General features: G+C 52.5%; 3 protein-coding genes across 3 annotated transcripts; 2 read left to right on the top strand and 1 right to left on the bottom strand.

Moving 5' to 3' along the window:
- Positions 1-6,811: 6,811 nt before the first annotated feature.
- Positions 6,812-7,785, top strand: A1O1_00581 (uncharacterized protein; the record flags this gene model as incomplete). Its single annotated transcript, XM_007721498.1, has 2 exons — positions 6,812-7,585; positions 7,642-7,785. 2 exons carry the CDS (start codon positions 6,812-6,814, stop codon positions 7,783-7,785), a joined length of 918 nt encoding a protein of 305 aa, XP_007719688.1.
- Positions 7,786-17,847: 10,062 nt separating this feature from the next.
- On the top strand, positions 17,848-19,776 carry A1O1_00580 (uncharacterized protein; the record flags this gene model as incomplete). The annotated part of the gene is made up of 1 exon (XM_007721497.1): positions 17,848-19,776. The coding sequence occupies one exon, from the start codon at positions 17,848-17,850 to the stop codon at positions 19,774-19,776; it is 1,929 nt and encodes a 642-aa protein (XP_007719687.1).
- Positions 19,777-21,234: 1,458 nt separating this feature from the next.
- A1O1_00579 (uncharacterized protein) lies at positions 21,235-22,029 on the bottom strand (the record flags this gene model as incomplete). Its single annotated transcript, XM_007721496.1, has 1 exon — positions 21,235-22,029. One exon carries the CDS (start codon positions 22,027-22,029, stop codon positions 21,235-21,237), a length of 795 nt encoding a protein of 264 aa, XP_007719686.1.
- Between the last annotated feature and the right edge of the window lie 57 nt (positions 22,030-22,086).

Here is a 22,086-nt window from a genome sequence, read left to right as displayed (position 1 = left end):
AAAGAACTCTGGCTTGCAGTGGACAAGCTATGCAAAGTTATATTCCGTGGTGCAGGCCCTACTTGGATTGGACTATCAATAGGTCCAGGTAGCGATCAAGAAAGATGACTTGAGAACCTGGCCGCAGTAAAGCTATAAATCGACGCTGCGGTGCTGGTCCTCGGCAATTAAATATAGTGACAAAACCACTTCATTGGAACACAAAAAAACCAGGGCAACCAACCAATCTTTTGGCATAATGAAGCATGATCATAGTCGTCTGGCAGGCAACATTGTCGGCAAGGGAGAGAGGCACGAGATATTGAGGTGGATGCCAAAGTTCGATAGATCAACGCGTGTAGCACAGTGAACGCATCGGAAGCATCTCGCAAAACCAGGGCAGAGCATGGTTGAGTGGGTGCTTTCGAGCAGGAGCCCCAGGGGTTGATAATCGAGTCGGTAGGTCGAAGGCATGGATGTGTCGGTCGATCTCAGATCTGACCGGCCGGCCGGCCCAGCTTTGGTATGGGTGGGCAAAAGTCCAGACCGAACCCTGGTTCTTGGAGCCGAAAGGAGAAACCGTGGCGCTGGAACTGTCTCCCAGCCTACCTGTGCAACCTGGTTATATTACACGACATCCTTGGCTGTGGACAAACCTGAATGACACGTTCGCTTGTTTTCGGAGAGATCGACCAGTATCAAGCCTCACTTCGAGGGAGTCCGCGGATCCCTGCAGCGGGAGCGGACGCCGCCAGGTGCAGTACGCAAGCAATGTAAACATCTCCTCGTCTTGCTATCTAAACCCCAGCAGAACAAGCACGACCGAACACAAGCCAATCACTTTCGTTCTGGAGGTGGTTGAGTTTGAACGCTGCCAGATATCGGACTGCCAACTTGCCATTATAGAGCAGAGAACAGTCATTGAACGGGTAATGGTCCGCATGTGCGACCGGATACTAGCCCTTTTCCCAGTGGCGGGAGCCAGAATACCAACGAAAGAAAGGAATGGCCTGTGCGAGGTTGAGAACGCAATGCTGCTGTTGGAGCGCTTCGGCGGCTCACCCATCTGCTGGAGCTGCATGTCTACTTGGTAGATTCCACCGATCGTAAGAACCGGCGGCAGTCGTACCGACACGTTCATGGTGTAGCTCTCGAGTAGTGGTTGTCCGCCACAGCCACTGTCACTGTAGCGTGGGGAAACCATGGTTCTCCTGGCGGGAAAACCCATGCTAGAAGGGTCGTGATAGGGACGGTCGAGGAGACCTCGAGGGTTTGGCACTAATTGGCAGGAAGACAAGAGAACGATCAAGCGGATCGTATGGCAGATGCGGTGTGAGACTGATATGAAAGGATCCCTGGTTTCACAGCAAGGAGAAGGACGATCGCGAATGCACGTTCTGAGCACTGCCACGTGTCGGGCACTTCAAAGCGAGGGCCATTTGTTAGGCTGAACATAGATGGACGTACGGACTTTGTGTGTCGTTTCTTGCGACGTTCAACCTCCCTCATCGACCACGCCCTTCTATAGGAGTGCCAATGGAGCTTGGAAAAAGAGTGCTGTTTCATCGGAAGGAATCAAACCGATGCAGTATCCTTGGCGAGGTCGAGTCCTCCCTTACCGTCACCATTTGTGAAGCGCAGTGTGGAGCAGTAGGACATCTTGTCTAGGAGAGGGAGGATGTTGATCGTATGTTTACGTCCTGATGGGGCGTGGTCAGAACGTTCGGTAAGGAGCCGAAGGCAATTGGACCATGCAAGATTCGCCAAGGCCACAGCGTTGAGATCGGGCGTTGCGCGTCGGAGGAATGCTGTGGACAAGCAAGGGAACTTGGAAGTGTGTTCTCGTCACGAGGGATACAAGCAAGAGGCGGTCAGGAATTGCTCTGGCCAGATCGACCAGTCACATGGACGTCAGAAAACGCAGGGCATTTCCCTGGACTTGGTTGGCCTGACTCTGTTGACTCGTGCCGCAGTGAGGTGGCTGCGGTGAAGAAGTCGCGGTGCATATGAGCGGCGATGGGTCTCACGATGGTGAGCCGGGTAGGACAATGGATGCACGGAATCTCGGTGCAGATAAGCAATCGATCTGAGGTGTTTGACACCTGAAGGCAAAGCGGGGGAGACAGTCAGGGTGTTTGACACAGTGAGTGACACATCGGCCGGCAAGCAACAGGTGTTCCTGAAAGAAGGGGTATGGAAAGTTGGAAGCAGGGAGAATAGAGAGAGAGCAGAGAGGAGGGAGGAGGGAGGAGGGGAAGAGGAGACAGCGCAGGCCAGGACCCGAGTATCTGGTCAGATGCGGCAACCGGCAGCTACCTACTAGTACTACTAGTAGACACTGCCCCAGCTTGAAGCTGATCAGATCTAAAAGTACTAGGTACGTACTACTACCTAGTAGTATTAGGTTAGGTTGCCTAAGGTGCGTACCTAAGGTACCTACCTTAGTAGACAGTCACCTAATTGATTTAGGTACAAATACATATCTACCTACCTTACCCGCGGTAGTAGGTATGTTTATGGTGGATAACTTGAAGGTGAGGCAGTCAATTACCTAATAATACCTTGTATGCCCTGCCACTGGTGTATGGTAGTAACGTGAACATCTACCTATAGTAACACCGTATCCTTCCTACCCAAGTAGTGGCACCGCCAGCTGACCAGAGGCGGGTGCAACATCCTGGCCATGCAAGCAATATTTGCAGGAAGCATTGATAGGTATGCTACTAGCTAGCTGGGTAGGGTCCTACTGCTGTGGATACGGGTCATGCCAGCCAGGTTCAGTCCATGGTTCAAGAGACGGCGGATGCACATTGTTGCCGCTGTCAGGGTGATTGGTGTGCCGCCGAGTCTGACAGTGACAGTAGCCAAGGGCAAAAGTCAAAAGGTACATGTACTCGCCACCACTGCACCGCACTTCAATACCGGCGGGCATCATGTTCGGAAGACGGATGACTGGAAGACAGAGACCAGGGGCTGAGATGCACTCGTCGGAACGAGTAGTAGGTGGCTCCAAGGGGACTGGCCATTTTCATGCAAGGGATGACCTAATTGACCTGGAGATGACAAGGGACAGGGATCAATGGCACACGAGGCTGGAAGGTAGGTATCTAAGGTGCCTGGTAGGTACTCCTTCTCTGCCCCGTAACGCTCCCTTACTGTTATGTAGGTGGGTATGTAGGTATGTATGCAAGGGAGAGGCCAAACATTGGCAACTACTATAGAAACAAGAGAGGTGGCTGCAACGGAAGGCAAAGGATACAGAGTCGGCATATTGTTATCATCCCATCAGATACCTATCTATCGTGCGCAACCAGTAGTGATCAAAAGAAAGACATCTGTAAACGGACAATATTGGGTAAGTACAGAGTATACTCTGTATGTGTTGAGGAGAAGGACACCACATTGTAACTGGTACCTAAGGTTCCTGGTAGGTATGTTATGTCAAGAATTTGTGAAGCTCGCTCCCGGCACCTATCATATTCCTTTAGTAGACACAGCTGCAGGGCCTAACGCCGAGTAAAAGCTGGGGTAGTAAGTACGTAGTACTACTAGTAGTAGTATTGACCACCAAGCGGTCTATTCCTGTACAGGAACGGTGCCGTTCAAGTTGTTGGCAAGCAGAGACGGCGTCTTGAAAAGTTCTCCTCCTGGCCGCATTCGGATGCCGTCAACGCCCTTTGCTCTTGGTCTCGCGGTAGTGGACCGGCTCTCATCCTGGTAGCACTATAGCATGCAGGGGATATCCTGGTCGACAGCAAAAAGTTCGGAACGAGGGCATCGCATGCAGCGCTGGCGGCGGGCTCAAATTTTGACCCTACTGTTTCTTTCGCAGATCATAAGGAATGGAAGTTCAAGATTCGATACAGCTTTGCGCGTCTTTTGGGCATATATTGTGCCTCTGTGAGATCACTACAGGAATTCGCGTAAGGTAAGGACCTAGGCAGGCACTTATGAACGCCGTTAAAAAATAATAAGGCCCGTTAGGTACACAACGTACCTGCAAGACCCGTCGCCAGAAGTAAGGTAAATACTCGGTAGAAAGTGGCCTGGGATTGATTGGAGCAAACGTCATCTCCTTGGCCCGCTTCTCTGCTGTCCCTCTTTTATTAGCTGCTAAAGTGCTAGCACCAGATTTCGCTCGGCTGACACCAATCACGCCGATATGACATTTTCCAAACTTCACCCACCAAAATTGAAGAAAGATTTGATCGAATCTGACCTTCTTCGCTTGACCGTCACGGCGGGCAGGAAGTACCCGGGACATCGATCAACGGATAGGTTCGATCTCTCTAGTACTTCCTGGCCTTATCCCACCCCCTAAGTATGTCGCGAAGACACTTTGTAAGCCGAAAAGCAGTGAGGGTGAACAACACTGTGACTGCCATCTTCTCGGTAGAGATCCGCTCCATCTGGGCGTCAACCTGCGCCGCCGCCGCCGCCTTCGACGACTAGCACTGTGCAGTCCACAACACAGACTTCACGGTACTGTCGCCGTCCAAGGACTAAAAATGCACCTAAGGAGGCAGGCGTGCATGGTTATACGTGTAAAATGCCAGCATTTTCATCGCTTTGGGCGTAGGTATGCCCACCCCTAGGAACATACAGGCGGTTCTCTTTTCCTCATGCTCCACCAGCAAAATGGCCTCTTCCGGCCCAACCATGTCCTCCCACGTCCTCCCACGTCCTCCTCCATCCGAACCTCTCTTCCTGGGCATGGGCATGCTATTATTATTATACTAGTCATTATGATGCTGGTTATTGTAAGGCCGGAGCCGGAGTACGAGAGTCAGAGTCCCGCATCCGAGACGAGAGACAAGAGACGAGAGAATTTAGACTTTGGCGGCACAGACAGCATTTCGCCTTTCCACAGCTTTCGTGACGGGCGGCACAATCCTCCCGCAACCTGTCAGCAATGAACTTCCTCTCCCTCCCCTGGCCACCCACCCTTTGTCTGTGCTGTCAAGATGGGAGGTCCACACTCTCCTCCCTTACTTCCAACACCTTGCTCCCCTGCGCTGGACAACGGTGGAAGATGGACGGTCGACAGTGGACAGTGGACAGTGGACGGTGAAAAGCGGTGGTGCCCCATACCTTTCTTTTCCAGCTCAGACAGGCATCCATTTTCCGAACCCACTCTCCTCCTATCGTCCAGTCGGCAGCTGCGAACAGACACCTCGATCCTGCGATGCCAGTACGGGGCCAGTAATGACTCCTCCTACTACTACAGAGTAGTCTCCTGCGCCTCCAGAGTCCAGCTGGCCATGCAAACCTTGCCGGATCTCGATGGCTTTCCTCCAATCCACGTCCCTGGTGCCGCCTCCTTGGTCAACGGCCATTAACATCATGATACGTTAAGTACCTAGCCCTCGCATGGCGACTGAACACGCAAACGTCCCTGCCTCCACACTGGCACTGGCAGTGATCGCGCTCTGCCAGACAAGTGGACACACAACAGTCCACCAATACAGCTCTCCCCTGAGGCGCAGGCGACAGTAGCCTCCTCCCCTCTTCCTCCGGCTCCTCGACAGTGGCATCCGCCACCCAGCTCTCCAGTCCCAACGATACATACCTGTACCCTCCTATCAGACATGACACAGACAGGCCTGTTCCTCGCGGCGCGGTACGGAGATTTGATTCGCCTTTGTACTCCATTGGCGTCCACCATGGGAGATGCATCGACATCATTCAACGACTAGTAGCCTTCTCCCACGCTCGCTCGCACCCACCTTCCAGATCGACAAACCCTGTCTTGGGGACCCATGCCCTTAGGACTTAACTTCCCTGGTCCTTGCTGGCTGGTCATCTCATGCGAGTGCTTCCACCCCCTGCTGTTCCACCAAATGAATACCCCTACCCGTGCACCCGTCAACATCACCTGGCTTCAAAACCATCATGCACACGATCCAGATACAACTCCACTACGACGCCACTCACGCGCCGCAACAAACCCAAATGGTCCAACTTGGGAGCTCTGCCCTATATCTCAAACTGCCAGTCCTTCTGCCCTGCCGCCTCGAGTTTTGATCTTTGTTTTCCTACGCCTATCAAGGACAATCTTTTGTCCGTCGCCATCGACCAGAACAGACCAGAACAGACCAGACACCGGTTGGGCAGACTTAATCGACCAGAACCTCCTCCGGACAACAAAGCTCGTTGTGGTCTCCTGCTTTCGGGTGCCCGGTGAGTGACATCTCTCCATCTTTTCTCAAGTCACTCCCCTCTCCCGCTCGGGCGGATGCCCTTTCAACCGTCGACAACGCCATGTCATGGCTGTCATGCACACTTTCTGGCACCGATCCCTAGAGGCATGCATCATTGGCATCTCGGTCATGCACCCTTTTTCTCTCTAAACGTCCTCCTCTCACCGTGCTCTTGGTGGCACAGGAACCCGTGGCTCTAAAGCAGCCCATCCTGGTCTGACACTCACGGCTACTGCCTACCCTCAACGGTCTTTTTCTTTTTTCTTGACATTGACGAGGTTCTCTCGTATCCCAGATCTTGTCTATTATTCCTCTTATGCCTTGATGGATCCATACGCTCCTTTTTCCTGCACCTCTGACCTCCAGCATACAAGACCGGAACGCAGCGATCCACTTCTAGGGACTCCGCAAGTTCTTCTTACACAGCAACAGCAACATCAACAGCAACATCAACAGCAACATCAACAGCAACAGCAATTGCCGCCTTTTAGAGAGGTTCGCGGCCTTCAATATGGTCAAGATGTGGGGTTTCAATTTTCTAACAGAAAACATAGATCCTCGGCACCCACTTCTCTTCCGCCCAGGACTCGACCCCGTCTGGCGATTCTTCCGTCTCTCTTCAGCCCAGTAATATGACCAAAAGAACGTTTCAGCCGCCCTCAGTAGCCTCGAAATCAGATCCGCCCTCGCCAGAACACTCGCAGGCCGGGACCAGTGTCGAGGGCTTTGACAACATGTCTGCACGCAGCGTCGAGTCGTCGTATCCAATGCCTCACCACCAGCGGCGAAGTTCTTCCTGGAACTCGTCATCACAGTATGGGGAAATGGTCGGCCCCTACAACGCTCCCCAGCGTGTTCAGTACTCCTCACAAACTCCTTTCCCGTCTTCACGAGCGAGTCCTAGTCTGCCGCCGATTCGGGACATTGGGGGCTATGACTCCCAATATCCTCCCCCAGCCGGCACCTACTCCCAAACATACGGGGCCCCGCCGGGAGTTGCCACACACGGTGTCCAGGACACCTACTCTTATACAGCAGAGAGACCGGCTTATTACGATACCACCGGTCGCTACGGACAAGGCTATCCGCCAGCCAATCGACCCAGTGTTCCACAGGTCGATTATGCCAGATATGCTCCTTCGCCTTACGAGTACCGGGCAGGAGTAGCTTACCAGTCGCCGTATGGTCCTACCGAGTATGCCTCGTCTCCGAGTACGGTGCATCATCCTTCTTCTCCAACTGTTGGAATGGACACAGAGACGCGAAACAGGAGGCGTAGAGGTAATCTACCGAGGCAGATTACCGACATTCTGCGTGCCTGGTTTCATGAGCACCTCGACCATCCATATCCCACTGAGGAGGATAAGCAGGCTTTCATGGCCAGAACGGGCCTCACGATTGCACAGGTATGTTACCATACGGAGTTGTGCGTACGGCTTGACTGACCTGTATGTTCTTCCAGATCAGCAACTGGTTCATCAATGCAAGAAGACGCCAGCTGCCGGCGTTACGCCATGCCCGCGACCGGGGTGCTTTGAACCCGGCACTTGAATACGATCCGGATCAAGTACGGCGACAACACCAGCCAGAATCGGCCTTGAGATGATCAACTGTCAACATGACATTTCGCCGACCCTGCTTGGGCTCTCTAGATCTTCTAATGGCTGGCCTTTCAGTTGCATGACTTATCACAGGTTCTTGAGCGGGCCGACAGGCTGCACCATTTCTCCATTTCGGGCGTCTTTAATTGGCTGTCTGGCTTATTATCGCTGGTCTCTTGGGCATCGGCACGGTGACAGCAGCTGCATTGGGTAGGGACATGATCAAGCAAACGAATGATGTGACGATATCATAAGAACGGGTTCGAAATGGTGGCACTGGCGGAAGCGAATCTACCCACAGGAAAGGACGCCTCGGTGGCTTTTGTTATTGGTTTAGTTTCTCGGTATCCCATGGTGATTTGGGTCTGGATGCCCCCGTCTGTGTCGATACCCACTAGAAGTGACAGATGCAAGCGGTAGGACCGCAATTGAAGTGGACATGCTGCCAGCCAGCGGATGGGGCATGATCACTTGAACAAAGGCTTCCCTGCGATCGATCGGGGGTCTGCCTACATCTGATAGCATCGCAGTATAGTCACTATAGTGCGGCGAGCGTGCTGAGCCTTCATCGAAAGTGCTAACATGACTACTTCTACGAATCTCGATAAGCAGCATCAAGAAATTGTCTCGTCCAGTATCAGTCATAGCAGAGAAGAAGCACAGAATAAATAGGACAAGGTCAACAAGAGGTCTCGGTGGGTATCCTGACCGTGGGCGTCTGTCGATCGTACAATCATTCAGATGGTAAGAGTAGGTAGGTAGTAGTGATGTGACTAGTACGTACCTATTATTATGTACTATGCGTGATGTGTCTTCGATAGCGGGCTGGATCGGTGTGAAGGTCCCAGCATCGCACTTCCCCAGGAAGCCAGTCTTTTTCTATAGCTGCCAGTGCCGTTTACAATGGCTTGGATAGGTTGTCCGACTTGAAGCCCCAGTCGAAAGCCCTCCCGATCCTGTCACTCCGGGGAAACTCTATATCAGAAGAGCATACAAAAAGGTCTGTGGCCATATAGAACCAATCGCCGAAGGGTGTTTTCCTGCTCCTCTTACACAGGTATCAATCATTGGCAACTTCTGGCAGATTTGTAGCTGCTGGTGACTCCAGGTACCTTTTTCTCGGGGTCGTGTCTCAACAATAACCAACAGCCGGAGAGCGTGTCTCCATGGAGTCAAACCTAGTCGTGCTTACGGGGTCAGGTTGAGAGAGCTTGACAACCGCCAGGAGATACAGCTCTCGCATAATCCTGCCGTGCAGCCCAGCGCCTTCCGGCATTATTAGTACCTTAGATAGCAGTAAGTTCAAATCGTGCAGTGTACGAGGCACTTGCGGGAATTGTGGCCAAGGAGGCGCCGTCGTCTGCCGGCCAAGTGCGATGGATCCGCGAATCTCCTACCACGGCTACTACCTGACCAGCTGAGCCGATGTTATTTCGACTCTATAGCGAAAGGGGATCTGTACCGCGACGATTGAAAGTCCACCATGTTCGAAGACCTCCTCTCACTTCCTCCCGAGGTGCTTCTCTGGTCAGTCTATCTTCTCCAGAGCCCATGGATTTAGTAGGCGTCGTTCTATCTCGAATTCTCACGAAGTCCTCATCTCAGCTACCTTGGCAAACAAACATGACGGCAGGACTGAATCGTCCAGTCAAATAGTCCCGGATACTACGGGGTGCCTGGGATAGACGCTATTCTTCCACCCTCCAGCTCTTGCACGGACTACAATCAGACCATCAATGGGTACGAAAGGGACGAGCAACTCGATATCAGTGGCTGGAACAGCGCAATCTGCAAGCAAAATGATTGCCGGCCCCAGATGGTCCTTGCCAGAATAGTGCTGGAACAATGATACATCCCCTCCCGCTAAGTCAGGCTTCGGAGCGAGGCCGTGGGCACCATCGACGGGGCAGAGTTTACCTTGAACGCTGGCTAAGGAACCTTAACAAGCTACTGGTGTGGATGACGCCCTGTCTTGCAACTTTGTGCGCCGTATTCTTTACTGGTTGCAGACTCAGGCGGTCTATTGCCTCGATCCACGCCCAATGGAGAAGAACGGTAATAGTAGGCTCTGTGTTGAAGCTGTAGCTTGCCTACATGGGGTTCTATTCTCTGGGGAACAATCGTTTCTCACCGCTCTGCCTGTGATAACGGCCAATCACTGCAGAATCAAGAGTATCCATCAAGCGAGATTACACCTCTATCCTAGTGGCAGGTAGGAGCCAGGTGTCCGAGCTAGTTGACCAAAGACTCTGAAGCAATGCTCGCTGTCGACGAGGCTCGGATGGCCTTTCCATCAACACTGCTTTTGAATAATGAACAGAATCTTCAGCAGCATTTTCAGTCAGGGGCCTGTCAGTATCGGACCGAGGATATTCAACTCGTGGCAAAGTTTCCTTTCGCTTCATACCGGCCTGCTTGTTACCGGTTCACGATGTACTCTAGCGGAGACCCAGGTGATCACTTTCATGCGCCCCCAAAGCTGGAAGCGCCGTTTGACGCTCGTTGGAACATGATCTCTATTCGACCTGTCTGTTCAACGCGGCAGAGAGTGTCCCAGGGCAGATACTGGCCCACAGATCATCGTCCACAGACTGGCACAAGTCGAACGATTCGACCAAACTATCAGGGGATGACTGATAGTGCTTGGATAAGTGGCTTTGAAGCCCAGTTACTGTCTTTGACAATTTGCAGATCCGAGCACTGAAGGATCTTGCCACTGAGTAGTGGTATCCTGGTATATTGTAGCACACGCCGCGCCGAAATCCAAGACCTGACGTGCTGCACCCATGCATGTGCTTGCCTGGGTGCTGTCAAAGCAACTTCCTTTGGACAATGGCCTAGCAGCTAGCTTCACTACTGCCGCTTCTTGAATGGAAAAAGGACTTCCGCTCAATGGTCAACGCAATCGTTTCCTTCTGACCGCAGTTCGCTTTGCCGTCAGAGACCCAAAACGGTCTAAGCGAGAGACTTCTGCATAGCTAGGGCACAAACCAGGTGGAGCAAGCCGAAGGTGACCTCAAGGCGCCATCGCTACAGCGTCCTCAACCCCAATCAACAAAGGGGCCCGATATCTATTCGTCTCAGCAGCAGCAGTCCATGCTTCAACGTGGATTCCTTCCTTCACACCTCGGTTGTTTGTACCTCTTGCCTACTTTCTCAACTGAGGGTTCTTTTGCGAGAGGGCGCAATTCAGTTGGCAATGTCCAGGAGATGCAGAAACGATGAGACGACTTCAACCTTTTGGGACAACCCGGCCTTGACGCCCGCGGGTGCCGGGACTGGGCGGTTGACTGGATGCTTTCTACAAGACATCATTGGTTTCTATTCGCGCCTGTCGGACACATTAGCCCGTATAGCCCCGTATGGCTCAGTGGCACCGGTTTCTGTTATTCAACCTTAATCTTATGGTCAAGCTCCACGCTTGTTAGACGCATATCAGAACGCGATCTTGTGATATGCCATGGAGGACACTCTGCCAGCCGTGCGTTACATACCAAAGGTAGAGAACTACCAAGAGGTTTACCTGGAGATGAGGAGATGACAGTATCGACGTCTATCCGTTACTGTCTCTCTTCGGGAACGTTGACCGTCACGCGGAATCGGAAAACGTTACGAACCAGTATAAATAGGGGTTTGACACAGCTGAGAGCATGGCCTCTCGCCATGATAAGTATCGTGCTTGAACGAGCCCTCGTATATCAAAGCTCTCAAAGGTCTGTTGATGCTAGCTAATGCGAAGGCAGTAAGACCTACCTTTTCTCGCAGTCCGTCGTCGTCCAAGCGTAACGCTGGCTTCCATTGCGTGTTAGTGGAAGAGAGATACCTGACACGAGGCAACTATTTGCACTTGAGAGAGATGGGAACGGGTTGTGCACCCGCTTACCTGCCCTTGACCGCTTCTCGGTCTATCTTGCACTCCACAGCTACAACCCATTTCGAAGTTGCTTGAAAGCAGAAAAATTGCACCAGGCTATCCATGCCGGTTACTTCGGCTTCCTCGAACCAACTATTTGGAGTCCGGAATGATCGGTCGAACTTTCGAAAACGCGCTCGAGAGAAACGTTCTGTTCCAGGGGCAGCCCTAGGAGGGTCTTTTGGGCGCAGACAAGGTGGGAAATGGTCCATGGGTTGTGCTCTAGGCTCCAGCGGAGTCTGGTGTTCTTTTTTCGTTACGCGGGCAGACTCGCTTCAGAGCAAGTTTTTCATTTAGGATGATGGGAACCACAGGAACCACAGAAGTGAGTTTCGTCCGGCAGCGTCTGTCCCCACTCCACCGGCTCTCGTGTCGAGGACTAGGAGCAGCTTTCAGTTTGGATGGACATTATAGATCGTGTGACACCTAGGGCAATGCTGTTGATCATGATGAAGGCAGTCCATAAGCATCATCATCAGCAAGAGCAGCATTCAAAATGTTGTGGTCCTTCCTTACGATGTCATGGGACAAAGCATCGCCCTGACCGAATAACATCCCATTACTACTGCGACTGCGGCAGTCATCACGAACGGCAAGATTAACAAGCAAGCAGGATAACAAGCAGGACTTGTGTGAGAGCGTAGTTGAGGCTGCCGCACGTTCCACAAGAGAACAGTAAACAGCGATGCGTCTGCAGTGCTGAGAAAAACTCCTGTTCTGCTGTCTCTTGATGCTGGCACATCCTGTCGGGATTTCAATGCCCGGCGATTGTCCCAGTCGCAAGCTTCGGGTGCCTGGACTAAGAATCAATGGCGGACGAGCTATATGCTGCGATATTTGGATTCCTAATGTCAGGCCATGCCCACGAGTCACTGAAAGATTGGTGTGGCGTCCGGCTTAAGTCACACGGCCGGGATTAGGTGTCGTACCGTTATGGCATTGCAAAAAAAGGTATAGTTCTGCCATTCACTTTTAGGTAAGGAACCGTTTGACGGCCTCATACAACTGGGACATCGCCGAGAAGCATAGACAAGCTGGTAAGGCTCAAAGTAAAGCGCCTCCCACATCAGTCCTGACCAGGGATCTATTTGCTTAGACATGGCTGCCATGCCAGACCCTACAAAGCCCTTCTCTCTGCAATCCATCTCTTGACCGAGGACTACTCTTCAGACTCTGGCGAGACACAGTGTTTACTCTGCTCATTTCATCGAGGGCCCACCTGGTCAGTTTGCGATAATCCCGAACACGAGACGCTAGGCCAGGGTTCGACTACAGCCACGATTTTCACAAAAGCCAACGGTAAATTCTGTTGTGCGGACAGTGTAAGTTCACTCTCGACCAGCGGCAAGTTACGGCACGGGCTGGATCAACACCACGTCGGCATCTTGAGGGGGTGAATTCAGTGCCATCCTTGCTTTCCATGGTTTTGCTTCTCTGTTGAAGGGCAGTAGGATATATACTTCGGCCTGAGAAAGCTTCCACAGGGATGCGACTCTCAGCCAACTGCCACCCCTGGATTGACTTTCTGGGACACCTGACATCTTTCATCCCCTTATTTTGGAGATTCCCCTGGAAGGGGCGATAAAAGGGAAGGTGTTGACAGTGTCCCCGTGAAATACTCTTGCTCTTATTACCCCGGACCCCAGCTTCGATGCGTTCTAACCGTCGATTCTTCCTGCAAGAGCACCGCGCAGACTTGAAGTAACTCTCTAGAGTCATCGATCGCAATAGATGATACGAAGACTGCTTCATCGCAACCATCTGTGAACCTTTGGCCATGCCACTACTTCTTTCCACAACGAAAGTCAAGCCCGCACACGAGCAGGGAACTACTATCGCGGCAGGTTGACAGTTTGGTATGATCGCGGAAGGAGCCAAGAAGAAAGAGCAAAATATACATTTCCGCCTGTTCAAGGCAGCAACACACTCTGCGGTTGTTCTCAAGGCTCAAGTCCACACAAGGGTCAGAAGAGGGAGCCACATTCACTAGTTTTCTCGCGCCTTCTGCCCCCGAAGCCGACAGCTCTACAGAGGGTGCCGGATCACTGCTATCCTTCCACGGCGCAGACGCCCAGATCATCCATTTTTGTACTATATCACTGGTCGTTCCAGAGTTTGCGTGTGACATCGATACCGAATTGGAGTTCCCATAGATGGTGCAGGTTTCTCTCCCCTCTTCCTCCTGACTGATAGGTCCACGATAGAGACATCGGTTCCTGCGGCGCTCAATCCTGGGACTTTTGACAGAACAACCTTTTGCCGTTGACAGGAAGTCTACGGGAATGTTTAAGCAATGCGATAGAGCAATAGCTCGAGGTGACATGCTCATTCCAACTCTCTATAATTTCCACATGGTCGCCGTCCACAGTGGAAGAGGTGGTTGGTTCCAGGGCGTCCTCAACTATTCTGATGCATATATAGGAACAGAGCCTGGCGAAGGCGCTCTACTCCATTTGAATTACAGAAATACAGGATAGTAGTCCCGATGGCTGTGAGCAATACAGCCCGACCTCGGCCCCGGCTGATGATTGAGCGCCCTCGACGACCTTGAACACGATCGCATTCCCTACAATTGACTTGAGCGCCGAAAAAGAGGAGGGCCAGTACCAAGAACGCTAGCATTGGGGATTGCGAGGAAGCGGGTGTTCCATCTGTCTATGGAAGAGATGATTTCAGCCCCGGCTTCAACTACACTTTCTGGCATCTGGGCAACTGTGTGACTGTTGTGTTGTGGGAGACTACCCTGAAATTTGCCGCAAGTCAGACAATCCAAGGTGGCTTTACATCTATATCCCTGTCTCTTCTTCCCAGTGAGTCAGACACTAGGAAGCGAGTCAAGAGACGGCCGCGGAGGTTTTGACGTGGATGATAGAGGACGAGCTTTGTTTGACACGACCGAAGAATTACGTGGGGTTGCCACCAGTGAATATCACCTCTATCAAGGGTGTTTCAGGGAGGCAAGCATCTCATTGTCTCAACGGCAAATCAAAGATTGGCTGTGACCCAGACCGCGAGATGGCGCGTCCTTGCATTGCCCTCCTTAAGAAGAAGGTAGGTCTCACCGCACGCCAGGTTGAACTGGTTGATAGTCACTACCCAGCACAGCTTTTGGGACAGGGCGTGAATGCACTCAGGCTGGGCAGCAACATCCTTGTGCATGGCATGGGATACTCGCGCAAGTTTTCCGTCTTTGTATGTGTTTGTGACGTTTCGCGGCATTCCAACAGAAAAGTCGGAATCTGTAACAGGTATGTCTGTTTGCGGACACAGGGGATGGCAGGGGTTTGGGTCAATGATCTAATCGATGTGAATGTGCGCAAAGAACGTCTACGATTCCATGACGAACCTGTGTTTTGCTCGCATTCAATCCAACGGCCGCTCCCCTTCGTGTATTTCTCGAAATGTTTTTTCAATGGTCGTGAGCAAGACGGGAAATCTGGGCAATGGTGTTTTGCGCAGCATGAGGCGGGCCAGATGAGGGCACCCAAGATGGTTGCGCTGTTGAATCCCACGTCGACCTCGATGGGACGGCAGTAGACTTCTCGAAGGCTTGGATCAGGGCAGACTCTAGCAACTCAGAAATTCGACGAATGCTCAAGATCTTTGGACTGTAGGAACAACCCAGTAGGTAGCGACGGGCGAGACATCAAGCACGTCTTTCCCGGACTCACCAAGCTACCACGCACGCATCGACAGAAGTGTGATTGCTGACAAGGCTGCGGCCGTTCAGGGGCGAGCCCGGTTCTCCACATATGACAGGCCACTGGTCTAAGCGAGCAACACCTTCAAATCCGACCAGGGACGCGCCGTTACATGAAAGCAATTGGTCCCGACAGGGCGAAACTGACGAATCAACTCCTGGGTCCTTGTTCCGACTTTCTGACCATCGGGGCAAACGTTGGACAGACGGTGATACGGCGGGCACAAAAATGTACTAATACAAAGACTATGGTTTCAGAGATTCGGGGAAGACCGCCTCCATAGGTATCTACAGTGGAAGGACTTGTAATGGCCACAGATCTGGGACTCTGCAGTAGGTGATCGAAGGGCCAGGACATATTACCACTGCACTGGTAATGATGATGCTGAACGGATTGGGGGAGTTGCAGATTGCTTTGACAGAGGACCGACCGAGCGAGGCGGTGGTACTACGTATCAGGTTGAACCATCACTATACTGACTGCGATGGAGCGGGGGCTTCCGAGATCCAGTATAGTGTTTGACTACTACTAGTACGTACTACTGCAGTACTTTTGAAGTAACTGCAGGAGGCCGAGGGGAAGGTTGGAAGAAAGGGACGGGGTTTATGGCCCACGTACGTAGATACGTACGTATAGGGTATTACAGTACACTGTCGTACTACTACTGAAGAAGAATGGCCAACACTGCAGGGGGCTTCGGCGGAGACCGCGGCCACGGGCGGAGATTGCAGCGAGACAATTTTGATCAGATTACAAGGACTCGTAATGATTATCTGCCCCAGATGAGATTGATTGGATAAGACAAGATGGAATTTTCCAAGACAACCACGCCCTCCACAGTACTAGTAGACACGGCAGTATAGCTCCAATCCAAAGACCTTATCTCAGTGTTGCCACTCAGCTCTGCCGATGGCCGATGGCCGGTATCGGAAATGTATCATTTGGAGCTTGCCCATGATCATCTTCGTACAACCGCCCAAGTAATAGCTTGTACCTGGAGACTTTTGTAGAGGTCGATCGAGTCCCAACAGAAACAACGAGTTGGCGATCTTGACTGCGATCGCATCAACACGCGGGGCCATGCCGTCACTGTGCTGTGAGTCACTCTATCTCTGGTCACAATAGGAACTGCTGGCGTTTTCTCTATCCTCTGCGCCATGCTATGTGAGTATACAGTACCTACCTTATGTGGCTGGCGATTGGGAATGAAAGATCGAACAAGGCCACGATGCGGCTGAAAGTAGTACATGTATTGTTACACACTGCAGGACAAGACTCGCCGGCAGTCCTCCCGCGGCAATTCGGCCAGTTTTTAGGGCTGCAACGCGGACCCGGAACAGTGGGACCGTGTGTATCATATCAGATCCATCTTATCCTATCGATCGAGATGCCGTGAGCGTTGATCCAATCCTGGTCGGGGTTGTACGAGTGGATGGTGGGGGAGATACTGTACTAGTAGCCCAAAAAGATCTGGATCCTTTGAATAGCCCCTGCAGAAGGATGATTCCAGCGAAAAGACAAAGTTGGCAAAGACAATCAATCAGCCGATCAAGTTGGGGGGATAGAGCTCAGAAACTTCAACTTCCAGAATATTAGTACTTATCTGTTGTGTTGGGGGCACTGGAAAAGACAGGCGTCCGAAGTACGGGGAAGAAAGTACAAGTACACTCTGTACAGCAGCGCCATTGCCAGCCAGTGCCGGGTGCCGGTGGTCTGTCCATCAGCCCATCAATCAAGCCTATGCGCCCTTTGCCCTAGGTACCTGACATAGTACTCCTACTACTATTCGTACCTACTAGGTATCTTACATTAACTACAGGGTACCTCATAGTACGTGCTTCCAACTCTTTCTCTCATAACTCTCTCTTCTCTCTTCTCTTCGCTGTCCTGGGTGCTTTCAACTCTGCCTCTTATCAGCCGACAGTCCAGACTCGAGAACTTGAAGTCGACTTTGCTTGTACGATCCAACATTCCCCATCTTCCAGACTTGCGCTCTCATCCACATTTCCATCACGCCACAACGCCATTTCTTGCAACCTCCACCACCACCACCACCACCACCACCACCACCACCTCCTCCTCCTTATCCACGCTCCCTAGCACTTCGAGTCTCAACACTCTCCATGCACAGCCTGCAATCTTCGAACTGACACCCTTCCCCAGTCACACAGTCTGCTCTCCAAAGTGTGTCGACGCGCAGGTACAGGGCTTGGTTTGGCCTGTGCGGCTTCGCTTTCCGCACCTTACATCATCCACCCTGCTCGTAAGTTTCGCCCAATTCATCACACAACCATCCATGCAGTTCCGGCCTCTTTTCTAAGCGATTTGATCATGCTGCCAAATCTCTCGATGCCCTCGTGCGCTCGGTGGCTTGTCTGAACTTGCATTGACTGGGTTATACTGACACGCTTCTCCACGCAGTTCGCCGTTCCTTTATCCACGCAAGATCGAAAATGCAATCCTTACGAACAGTCACCCCAGGCCATCCGGTGCCTTTAACCGCGCACTCGCATCCCAACAATCCTATCCCTGAAGATCCTACACATTCGAGAACATTGTCCGTGACTGCCTCACAGCTGAGCCGGTCATCCGCATCCACCATGACCAGCGGCGCCTACTCCGACGATGCCTCCAGCGTCGACACGGCACCGACTACGCCAATCACTGAAGGTCTCTCCGACGATTCCTTAGACGAAATGCAAAACAAGTCCGACCCGGCCACCAGGAAGAGACGCGCTTCGACCGTTCTGGTATCGGAGGATTCGGAGGATGCGAGACGGTTTCTGGGCGAGAAGGGTACAGCCACCCAAATGATACAGAAGGCGTGCTGTGGTGGTGGCTGTTGTATGCTACAAGAATTGAAGATGACGAGCGCGTCGCCCGGAACAAATCCCATCAGACCCCCGGACAATCCCGCGTACCGAAGTTTGAACCTCAAGTTGGTTGGTTTGGATCTGGATAGTGAACTGACCGCAGTTATCGACTTGCCCCCAAAGACCGTCTCACTCGAGTCGTTATCCTCATCACAGCCAACCAGTTACGCCGAACCGCCAACCAAAAATACCGCGGAAGTTTTCAAACATCCCCCAAACTTTGTCACACCTCATCCCCCATACCAGGTCTTCTCCGCCCCGCTCTATCACGCCCGCGAGTTGACGAAAGAGGGCGCCGAGAAGAGGACATATCACTTCGACATTGATGTCACAGACTACCCCAAAGAAGGCGGAGATGTGGATTTTGTGGTCGGAGGAGCCATTGGAGTCTGCGTTCCCAACTCACCCGAGGTGGTGGACCAGGTCTTTCATTTACTCGGAATCCCCAAGTTCGTCCGTGACAAGCCGGTTTTGTTGAAGACAACCACTGGAAGGTGGCCCACGATCTGGGGCGAGGAGCAAGCCCGAGAGCTTGTGACCACCAGGAGAGAGCTCTTGACGTGGTGCTCGGACCTTCAAAGCTACCCGCCCACCAAGCACTTGTTGCGAATCATGGCCGAATATGCCGAGGACGAACACGAAAAGAAGATTTTGATGTTCCTGTGTTCGGCGCAGGGTCAAGGCGCGTTCTGCGATCTACGGACCGGTCCCTATGTCACCGTTCCACAGCTTCTCGAAGCTTTCCCGTCCGCAAACCCACCTTTGGACTACCTATGTTCCGCCCTCAACCAACTTATGCCACGCTTTTACTCCCTCTCGCAAGATCCTGTGATCTCGTCGGAAAGAAACGGCGATGGGTCGCGCCGCTTGATCGAAATCGCGGTGACGGTTCATGAAGTCGAAGATTACCGTGGCGGGCGTCGCACGGGAGTCAGCTCCGGCTTCCTGGAGAGGATAGCCAGACAATTCATTGACGCAGAGAAGCAGGGGAAGAATCCCCGTGACCTCGATCTTCGAATCCCCATGTTCCGAGGTTTGATGGCCAACCCGCTTGCGCGAGAGTTTGTCAGCGATGGCCCCATGCTTCTGATCGGTGCAGGCGTCGGCGTCGCGCCCTTCCGAGGCTTTGTGCACCGGAGGCTCAAGTCTGCCAACTGTGCGAACAAAGTCTGGGTTCTTCAAGGTGTACGCGATAGTCTGCTCGACGAACTCTACTCTGGAGATTGGGGCGTGCACGAAGACAAAGTCAAAAAGGTGGTCCAGTCTCGACGAGGAGAGGGACGATACGTGCAGGAAGAAGTGCGCGCTCAGGCCGATCTCGTCTGGTTCATTATTAACGCCGTCGATGGGAGGATTTTTGTTTGTGGTAGCTCAAAAGGAATGGGCGAAGGTGTGGAGGCCGCACTCGTCGATGTCGCCATGGCGAAGGGAAAGTTAAACCCCGATGAAGCACAGAGCTTCTGGGACGAGAAGAAGAAATCTGGCCAGTACATTGCCGAGACCTGGTAAACTGGGAACCAGGACCGACGAACCGAAAATATAGAGCCGAAATGATAGGCCTCGAAGTATTTGGGAGGCTATAGTGAGCAGCACTTTGCTTTCATTTGCATTCCACGCATGTGGTGGACTCCAGTCCAGCGCTGTTATTGTCACCAGGAAAGAACCAAAAGCACAAAAGCATCCGGGAGGTACTTTGTGGGCGCGAATCCGACAGTCCTTGGGGCCTGCTTGGCCCGCTCAACGATTCAAGCAGCAACGAAAAAAAGCATGGCATATTTGCCGAGTCTCATTTTGAAAAGGTGGCTCAATGCATGTGACAACGGGCGATGTCCTCCCGTCAAGGGATTACCAGAAGGGTGGAGTGTGTGATATATTTTGATTTGTGTTCTACCAGGTTGGGGCATTGGGACGGTGGCGTATCAGGCTGTCATTTGGCGTCTAGGATGGGATTGGGAGAATAATGGGCGAAAACCAGCGGCATATGGGAGGCGTTCACCAATACTCGTGGACACTGAACAACACTACTTGTCCAGTGACTACCACGTACATGGTATGGAAGTATCAAGCACTCTTTGGGTGTGATACTAGGCAACAGACCAGCATCAGAGCGGCCTCACTGGTTTGGTGAAGAGATCGGATGGCGTCTCAAACTCGATGTATATATGAGATCAAGAATTGGAAATATTCATGTAATATGTCAATGTCGTGGTCCCCTGGTCTCTTCTGTTGTAGTCGATCAAAGTGAACGGCCAATCAAACATCTCGCATGTTATCTGAACAGACAGACATACTCAGACCGGGTTGATGATTGTTGGATCTCCTCAATTGCAGACCAGAGTTGCTCGCAAGGAGTTCCCAGATCGTGAACTTCTGAGATGGTTGGTCTGCTGGGTCCCACACACCCCCTATCTACCCAGGGGCATTGTCGCTCTCTCTCTCTCTTCGCCCGACACCTCTGTTTCCGTATGGGAAGACATACAACCATCAGACCACGATTCTATCGACACAGTCTATCATTTGTCTGTTCGATTGATGTGACAAGTGACCATTTTGGAAGGTGAGGGGATGCGCTGGCATGGAATCATTAAGTTCTTGCGCTTCAGGTTGCCGGGTGGAAGATCTAATGGGTGGAGAATGTGACAGTAATCCTGATTGTCTTATGCGAGGGCAAAGCGACGCTTAGGGTAGGCCAAGGTGAGTGAGGACATGGCCATGGCGTGTGTTGTTGCTTCACGGCATCTGACCGCGTCCGAATCCGGTGCTGGCTGTCCGCAGTCATCTTCATTTCATGCAGCTCAAGCTTCCAGGTCGAAGCACTAGATGAGTCCTCCAAGATAGGACAAGCGACCTTGATATTTCTTTAGGACAATCGACCCCATCCATGTCGACGGGAGAGGGCTGGGACTTTGCATATTACATGATGTTTCCATACAGCGCACGTGTCGCGTGGTATCGTGGGAGACTGCCTCATCGTGGCGTTCGGAGCATGTCCATGTAGAGACTCGCGAGATCCCAGTCCGCAACACCACTCCTGTCTTTGTCCTCTGGATTGGTAGACCTGGTGTTGCGGAACAGGGCGCGACTACTCGCCATCTGCACACCCGTGCCGTCGAACAACGAGTCGAGGAATCCTCGGATCAGAGTCTCGTCGTCCTTGCCGACCCCGCTGTGCTGAGTGTCTTGCTGGTCCGCAGAATCCTTGCGTCCAGGTCTGACAGATGTAGTGTCGTTGAAGGAGACCTCGACTATCATCCCGCGCAGATTCGATGCGGTCTGCTGGCCCGAACGGCCTGTAGGTGTTCTGACGTCTCCGATGCGAACGATCCATTCTTCATGTTGCAGGGCCAGTGCGGTGCCATTGTCCACGACCAGAGACTGCCGATGGGCCCAGTGAGACTGTAGCTTGGTCCCGATCAGTTGCGTAAATGGGTCTGCATGGGCAGATGGAATGGTGATGAGTGTCGATGTCGGAGAAGTAGCAGGCGGGTCGGATGCTGCTGCTGGGGGTTTCTCTTTCGGCGGCGTCGTCCCGACATATGTCGTCCCGGGGCTGTGGCAGAGGGTCAGGATGCTCGTGTATCTGCGTAGAGATGTGTCCGAGTTGGGCAGCAGGGAGGAGGTATCGACGAATAGACGGTGGTCGAGGTGGAAGGTCGGGAGCGTTTCGGCGGGGAACGATCGCGAGATGTGCGATACGAGAAGTGCTGACGGCGAGGGCTGGTTGGGCGCAATAGGCAGAAAGAAGAGTCCTGTCGATGGCATCTTGGAGACATCGTCCTGAAGAAGTCTCTGTCTGCTCTCCCAGAGATCTGGTCAGGT

Source organism: Capronia coronata (assembly GCF_000585585.1).
Source record: "Capronia coronata CBS 617.96 chromosome Unknown acBCG-supercont1.1, whole genome shotgun sequence".
Classification (NCBI taxonomy): domain Eukaryota; kingdom Fungi; phylum Ascomycota; class Eurotiomycetes; order Chaetothyriales; family Herpotrichiellaceae; genus Capronia; species Capronia coronata.
This window is presented reverse-complemented; position numbering and strand designations above follow the sequence as displayed.